General features: G+C 34.3%; 1 protein-coding gene across 2 annotated transcripts; it reads left to right on the top strand.

Annotated features, from left to right (window-relative positions):
• The first annotated feature begins 1483 nt into the window (after window positions 1–1483).
• LOC126816767 (mpv17-like protein 2) lies at window positions 1484–4992 on the top strand. Of its 2 annotated transcripts, none has more exons than XM_050543487.2 (2): window positions 1484–1534; window positions 2353–4992. In XM_050543487.2, the coding sequence occupies exon 2, from the start codon at window positions 2423–2425 to the stop codon at window positions 3155–3157; it is 735 nt and encodes a 244-aa protein (XP_050399444.1). In that variant the 5' UTR covers window positions 1484–1534; window positions 2353–2422; the 3' UTR covers window positions 3158–4992. The 2 variants fall into 2 exon arrangements, with proteins under 2 accessions (XP_050399444.1, XP_050399443.1); XM_050543486.2 differs by having other exon boundaries at window positions 1484–1588.
• The last annotated feature ends 4037 nt before the right edge of the window (window positions 4993–9029 follow it).

Raw genomic sequence — 9029 nt, 5'->3', positions numbered from 1 at the left:
AAAACAGAAACGACTGAATGTAAATCAGTTTATATACATTCATATTACATTATATGCATTGCAACCCATTTGTGTCAATTTCTAGGTCCCAAATATTAGCCATTTAGCTCTTTTAAACTAGTTTTCATTCTGTTCAACATAAAAAATCCACCTATTCATGTTGGGTTTTTCATTTATTTTTTTTTTATCATCCATATAAATTATAAAGTGCTATAAGTGTACCATATCCTGTTTTCTAGGAGATAGGGCCCAATCATATTGTCATACAGTAAAAACGTGTTGAATAAATAAATGTACTATATTCTCATCTTTTTCTGTGTTTTTTGATCAAAATTAATTGGAGTGGGTGGGGGGATGGATGGTCGAAAAATGGTTAGCAGGTGCGCGCTGTATCATAAGGTCTGTCTTTGAGTCAACTGGTGTGGTTTCGATTCCCCAGGGTTAGCATGCGCACTGTATCATAAAATCTGTCATTGAGTCAACTGGTGTGGTTTCGATTCTCCGGTTGTACGTGACAGGAGTGGGTCGCCAGTCCAACTTCATGGGTTTTCTCCGGGCCCGCCGGTTTCCTCCCACTGCTAAAGACCCCTACGCGCAAACAAATTATGGGAATAAAATTGAACCATATGTTAGTCCTGAAATGACCTAGTTTGTGACCAGTGGACATTAAACCCCATTTCTCTCACTCTCTCGATTTCCCAGATGTACATGACAAGAAGTAGGGTCGCCTGTCACACCTCCTGGGTTTTCTCCGGTTTCCTCCCACTACTAACGACCCCTATGCGCAAGCGAATTATTAAAATAAAATGAAACCATATGTTGGTCCCAAAATGGCCTAGTTTGTGTCGAGTGGATGTTAAACCCCATTTCTCTCTCTCTCTCTCTCAAAATTAATGATTTTTGTTTTACCCTCTGTTTGAAAAGATATCATAAAGAATAACACTATTGATTGCCTCCGCGGATGACACAAATACAGCAATTCTTTTTTATTAGGCCTTCACCCACAATTTGCATTTCTATTTTTGTTGATATTTTGGGTTCGAGTCAAAGAAGATTGTCTGAATTTCCATTTTCTGAAACATAGTGAATATTGATGATGATCAATACGGTCAACCTCCTTCAATGTTTCTATCAGATAATTGTGATTGTTGGGCTGTTGTGTGTTATGAAGATTTGACATTGACGTCAATGTTGAGAGAATTAGTAGGCTCAGACCGTAATGGAGGGACGTAACTCCATTTTTAAATGTTGACGGGTGAACCGGTCATTATTCATTCAGTACAAGCATAAAAATGTCGAAAAATCTGTTTGCTTTATATTTCATTATTATGTTATTATCATAGTTCACAAATTGATAGTTGTCCAAATATTATTTTACAATTTTGAAGTATTAATTCGTTTCGCTATACTGACCTGAATGAAATCCGTAATTTGAAACTAGCCTCTGTTATCAAGTCCTGTGTAGAAGGTAAAGAAAGAATACTGTAATGCCAATTAATGGCATGGCCTAATGTTGGAGACTACAATGTTGGAGGTTGTATAACATGTGTTTTGATATCAATGTTGACAATTTTTTGTATCAACAACGGTAACATTGTGGTTATATTATAATTTATCAGATAGAAAAATTTATTATCTTGTAATTGCATGTTGTGATATTAGAGATGACATCATTTCTGCTGTGTTTGTCATTCATGAAAACTAATCACTAAAGTATTAAAGGCTCAATACCACTCTTGTTGTAACTGAATAATGTGTCCCAATCTTTATTCTGGTCAACAAATTGTACTATTTTAGAGTATTTCAATTAATTGATGATACAAATTTCATCTTAACACACCTTATTTAAAAATTTTGAAAAATTCAACATAATGGTTTGAAACGTCTAACGTAAACCTTTTCAAATGAAACTTCGATTTAAAAATATTTTCGAACCCTCTGGACAAGTAAAATATCTTGTAATTGATAATTTACACAACAGGTAGGACACTTAAACATCTAGTACTTAGATTGAGATATTATTTATTTTCTGGAGCTTTCAAGCCAGCAAGAGTGTTATTGTCCCTTTAAGTGTAGCAATGGTTAAGCTGATCATACTTGTTGACATTGGTTTCAGTAAAATAATTAACTAGAAGACTCCATCAACATCAAGTTAGTTATATTCCACAGGTTTACAGTAAATGAAATTTATGGCTTCCTAATTTTATGCTTTAAATCTTCCGAGTGCAAAAACGGAAAATTGGAACTTTTGACCCCTGGGGTCACAAAGAACAAAAAAGGTGAATTTAGTAAGTTTACATTTTTATTGAAAGAATGATTACCTTCGATCATTTGTTATTTCTATATTTTCAGAAATTCAACAATCTTCATTATGGTTTGAAAAGCTTAACATACTACATAAAATAGCACTAGGCCTGTCAAAATGATGAGTTCCTTGGCCTATAGACTGTCTCCGGTAATGAAGAGGATAGCAAATTGTGGACGAGTTCTGTTTTCCGACAAATATCTCTTATTAACAAATACTACAATCTCCGTCACCCTGTCTGTAACTGGAGACATAATGCAACAAAAATACCAGATAATGCAGAATAACATGAAATCTTGGAACAAAAAGCGGACTTTTCACATGGCATGTACTGGACTTGTAATTGGAGCATTTTGTCACTACTGGTACCTATATTTAGACAAATTTTTTCCAGGAACTGCATTTCGCACACTAATCAAAAAAGTGCTTATCGATCAAATCGTGTGTTCACCTATCTATATAGGCATGTATTTTGTTACCATTGGAATGCTAGAAAACATGACAGTGAAGGAAATAGCAGCAGAAGTTTTGGTCAAAGGGTCAACAATATACACTATGGAATGGATAATATGGCCGCCAGCACAGTTAATCAATTTTATGTTTTTGCCCACTAAGTATAGAGTTTTATATGATAATATAATTAGTCTGGGTTTTGATACATATTATTCTAATGTGAAATATCATAGTGAAGTCAGAAACACTGAAGTTATTAGTCAAAGTAAAAATATTGATATAGAGACTATTGTTAATAATAATATTAGTAAAAGTAACTATATGGATAAAGAGACTATTGTTAATGATAATATTAGTGAAATTAACAATATTGATATACATGTAGAGACTAATTCATAAATGATAATATTAGTAATAGTATAGAGACTAATCATAAATTAATACTAGGGAAAGTAACTACATATATGGATATAGAAGCTATTGTTAATGAGGATGAAGAGTGATTTTTATATATATATATATTTTTTTAGAAGAAAGTTAATTATAAGTGTGTCTGTGATGTATAATAAATACTTCTCTAAAATTATGTTATACAACCCTACCAAATGACTATTGTGCACATTAGTTGCTTGAAAACAATGCAATATTTTTTACAACAACGTAGGTTTTATCAATTGTTTAATTTAAATCATTTTCCCAACAGGAATTTCTGTTTGAAACATGAAATCTTTACTGTGTGTGATAAGACTGACAATTTCAGTCAATAATTTGAATAGCCAGTGACCCATAGATAAATTCAGCGGGGTGTGTCCACAGTTGACCTACATTGTTTCAATGGCATTTAGTAATTCAACTGGATCATTGACCTGTATATTGTTTGAAAAAAAATGCATCACTGAATTTACTTTGACTCAGGGAAAAGGTATTTGTTATTGTACTGTCTGCACAACAAAACACAATTTTGTCATACACCACCACCACCACCACAGAATATAAACACGGAATATGATAAATAAATATTTACCTTGCTGCAAAAACAAAATTACATTTTGTAACCCAAGTAGTGGAGACTGTTTGACCTGCCCTATACATCTTGGAATTATTTATGTATAGATTGTTGTTTTTAAAGTCTGTTTTTTAGAGTTTTATATATATAATTTATTTTGAGCAGAACAAATATTTTTTTAATAATTATTTTTCTAGGTATTATGTTAGGTCTGAGATTAAATATGCTATGTAAAGATAAACTAGAGAGAAAGAACATGGGTAAAAGAATGTGTGAAGACTGAGGGCTTTATTTTAGTACGAGTTTCTTTTATCTGTTTATCTTTCCCCAGCCTTACCAAAGACCAGAGTTTTCTAGAATCAATATTTTGGTTAATTACATTTACATTATAAAGTTTAGAATAACCTGCCATATAAAGTTTAACCCTCCTAACCACGCAATATAAATTATAACCCTCCTAACCATACAAAATAAATTTTAACCCTCCTAATTATACACTACATTGATACCTTCCTAAACATGCAACAGTTTGTGTGCTAACCCTAATTATAAAGTCTAACCATACTGTATAATAGTTCGAAAATAGCTAATGTAAAATGAATATTTTGAAAATTTCATTCAAATTACTCTATTGCGATTGAAGATATTAGCCTTTGAAGGTTTGACAAGACGTGTGCAATAATTTCAACCACCCTACTGGTTGTTTGATGCTAAGTCACGCTCCTCCATTTTTAGCTTAAATCAAAATATGGCTGAACTGTTCTAATCTATTTAATATTGGAGAAATCCGATGCCATCGAGAGTTGATTAGGGCCTGGATAAGTTAATTAATGTCTAATTAATAATCTAGAAAACATTTCAGGCCTAAAGAAAGACCTGCAATAGGCAGATTTAGCTCTTGCATAATGTATGTTTAATGATCAAGGCAAGACTACATCCAAGTTGACTGCTGTTTTTGAAAAAGGTACTTCAGCATCACCATTGAATGAATAGTCTCTGTTGGTTGATAAAAGTTGAGATATTGAGCAAATCGAAAGAACTGTGTCGTCATTTAGTTTTAGAAATATTTCTTCCATTTCAGCATCTGCTGATGAAAACAATTTCTTGGTAATGGGTATTGCCAATAGTTTATTCATGGATATAAATTACCAATTTGAAAACTGTTCGACTTTGGTTTTGTTTATGTATTGAATGCCTCAGAATAAATTAATGGATTGTTTTGTTTTTATGGAGTTATTTCCCTTATACCATACCATTCAGATTATACACTCATTTATCAATTTGACCGCGCCAGTGGCACTCTTATCTGCTGTCTTGTCGCCATAGCATTAAGATACCAAAACACTGGAGCGAACACAAGACCTGGTTAGCGAGCCAGCATTTTACTCACTGAGCCACTGTGCCCCTCTCACAACTTATAAAAGTCTGAAATTCAACTTTAAGCTTCCGATCGGTGTTTCAAAAGAGAATTTCTGTGCAATTCAAAAACTTGACAAAAAATACAGCGCCGTTTGGTTCTGACCCTCCCTTGCTCACCCGAAGTCGAAATAGTCCTATTCTATCAAGGAAAAGGGTAACACATTTGGTTCCTCACGATCCTATGTAAACAGTAATATGCTTTGTTTTAGCCAAATAGCTTCCAAGAGTACAAATATTAATCTCCCCTTGTTTGAATTTCCGTTATAGATTAAATTAAGCCTTGAAGGGAGACCACCTTCCTTGTGCTTTCCTAACCTACCGCTCCAATTCTAATTTAAACTTTAAGAATAATAAACGAAAAAGAGGCAAAATATACGAAGCGTAATAATCAGGAAATGACGCTGAAAATACTGTACATGTTTTATTTAGTGTTCGGCACGAATATTCGAATATTCGCTCGTCGAATATAATATTCGAATATTCAAATAGCAATTACCATATTCGAATATCTATTATTTATTCTATTTGCTCTCAAATATGATTAAAGGCGACTTTCCTTGCCACATTCACATTCAAGGCTAATCTTTGGAACCACATGAAGTTGAAACATGGCTACGTAGCTCCAGATACTTCCTCTGCACGGGACGTGGGGTCAGGCAAGATTCAGTCAATTAAAAAGTACTACACAAGTTCTACAGCAAGAAGTATGACAAGATTCAGCGCAGCAAAAAACATCACTGAGAAATTGATCAAGTTTGTAGCCAAGCATTGCCAAGCTCCAGAAAAGGGGCTAAATTTTGGATGTTTGTGTTGTGTCCAGTTCACTGACATTTAATTGGCTGGTATGCTAACCTAAACAACCTGTCCGACTTGAAAGCATTATTACCCTTATATGTTGACAACTATAAACCTGCCTGCTATTGGGAGTATCAAATGACATCATTTATTATAATCGGTATCATTTCTGGGGAATCAGTTGTTTATTTATTCCAAAAAACAAGTTTTATCATTAAAAAGAATGGTAGTGGATGCCAGAATAAAGAATTGAAATCTTTCAATAAAGGTGAGCTATATTATATTCTTTCTGAAAACAGAACATATGTATTATGTAGTTTAATTGGATAAGGATTTGCATGTTTAAACCAGAGACAAAGTACATGTACTGTAGTAGTGTGTATTTTCGTACAGAATTTGCAAATACTTAACTAGATAAAATTTAAATTGTGCATTTCATTTTAAAATTAAAGTAACATTTCTTAAACTGTCATTTTAAATATGGTGAATTAACTTCATGATGAAGTTGAAGTTGATAGATAACAGCTTAACACTGTTACATATGGAGACTGTCATATAACCAATATTCTAACCAACCCAATACATAACATATTCTTTTTATTCAAGGAAGAACACAGATACCAGACCAGAGCTGTTATTTTAATTTGAGAGGGCTCATTTCATCCGGTCCTGATTTTTATACTACATGTTCTTGTGGATGTATACTGCTGTCGCAACTGTCCATTTGTCCGGCCATAATTTGTTTGTGGACACTCAACAGGTCACAATTGTTATCAGATGTTGACAGAACTTGAAATATGGGCATATCTCCCAAAGATCTTGGTTTCTTACGATATTGGCATGTACCAGACCGGGTCTCGTTTTAAGCTTGTGGATCCTCTAGAGGTCACAATTTTCATCCAGTTATATATTTATATCCCTAAGATCTGGGTTCCTAATGTTGGTACTTCAGACCATAACTTGCTGGATTATGACCGATTGTACAAAAAAAACGCCTTTTTGTTAGCTTGTTCTGTCCATCTACTGAAGACGGGCATATGCCATACAGTGTGCTATGAGAGAAATTTTGCCCTGGCAGCTGCACCATGGTTTACTCTTATATCGAATTCCTACTGCCGAGGGATATTTTACGTGCACGCTAATGTATACCCTGGCAGTCGGTTTTGGTACCATCCGAACGACTGGGCGGCTGTCCTTGTCAGTTCCTCCGTCCGACACCACTGACAAGGGGAAGCCAGGCCGGAAAATCCCAACGAACTTTCTAGTCCAATGTAGGGATCGAACATAAGACCTCCAGGCTAGCAAGCCTGTGTCTTACCCACTTAGCAACCGTGGCTCTCAATAATTTAAGATACTGATGATCAATATAAATGTAGACATTTTAGAATGTTTGGGAGCTTTTGTATACAATTCGTTCATGTCTTTATAAAGTTGTGTATCTTTGTATAATTATGTACATGTATATGTATCTTTGCTTTCTGCATGTATCTTTCTATTATTTTTATTTGTATATGCACATAACCTTGTAATTTTTTTATGCAATAAAATTTCTTCTATTACATCAAATTTAAAATATAAAAAGCTTAGTATAAGTTTATGTAATATTTGAATCAAATGTTATTTTTATTTATTAAATTTTTATTTTAATTTTGGGTTGTTTTTTTCTGCATTTAATTTGAATGTAAATTAAGTCTCATATAGAAACTGCTCCAAACGCATCTAAATATAGAGCAGTGTAATATGATACTTAGCATGCCCTAAACAACACATCATCTGTATCAGATAATTAGGCTACAACATATTGTCTTTGACAAGTTGATGACAAGATTCTCTTCAACAGAACTGTATTGTCTGTGGGGGTCGCATTCCTAAATTTGAGGAAAAATGGCTAATTTGGGCCTAGTCCAAGCACTGTATTGACAATGACCATTTTCGGGAATGGGTAGAAGCCCTGAATCCATCACACAATTTGCGGTCAAGTAAAACACTCAAAAAAAGAATGGAAGAAATCTATGATGCCGTTCGTTCCGACGAACGTCAAATCAGGAATGACCCAAGTCACAAGTTAGCCCTGTGACCACAGATGTATGGACATCAGATGAACAAAATGAGTCTTGCATTAATTTAACCGCTCATTTTGTATCACCAGATTGGGAGATGGTGGCTAAGACTCTGGAAGTGAAATCATGTCCAGGTTCACATACCTCGGATAAACTAAAAGAGCATCTGGCGGAGATGGCAGATGACTGGAGTATGGTTGAGGTCCGCGTCTACTTGTTGCGATGTCATGGAAGGCCGAGGTCTTGTGTACACATTGGCGGTTTACGTAAAAGATCCATTGTTATAATTTCTAATTATAATAATTAGAAATTATAATATTTATATTAAAAATTGAAACTATTCGAATACTATTCGAATACAAATTCCAAGACCCATCGAATAGTATTCTTGTTCGAATATCCGAACACTAGTTTTATTGAGTAAGTTTCTTATGCTACATTTAGTGATGTCGTATAATGTGCACTCTATCCAATATCCGAATAACATCCCCGCAATCCCTCATCATGTCAACCACGGTGAGTATTAGGTAGAACCTTATGCGAAAATTAATACCTTTGGATAACGAATTATGTGGTGTTCGAGGGATCCATACGTGGCTCGTTGAGTATGACAGTAGCTCAGTAACCAGGAGATTTGGGGTTTGTTCCTGGTAATGGCGATGAAGTTCCTTGTAGTGATTTTCCAGCCTATTTCCCATTCCTGAGGGTCTTTTTGTTTTGTTTTTAAAATTCATTATAAGTTATGTATCTGCATTAAAGATTTTGAGAAATACTTATAGAGTTACCGTTGTGTCAAAAAATTTTGCTGACCAATTGTTAAAACTAGGAGAAAGGGTGACGTCATGCATTTTCGGAAAATTTAGGCTTGGTGGGTCTTATAAAAATGATAATTTATGTAGCATTTAAAGCCAGAAAAACGCTCTGCAGTCTAGGCAAATTTAGCTCTCGCATAAGGAGTTATTATTGCCTTTAAAAGTACAGTTAACAATGT

Source organism: Patella vulgata, chromosome 3, assembly GCF_932274485.2.
Source record: "Patella vulgata chromosome 3, xgPatVulg1.2, whole genome shotgun sequence".
Taxonomy (NCBI): domain Eukaryota; kingdom Metazoa; phylum Mollusca; class Gastropoda; family Patellidae; genus Patella; species Patella vulgata.
Note: the sequence above shows the minus strand (reverse complement) of the source record. Positions and strands in the feature narration are given on the sequence as shown.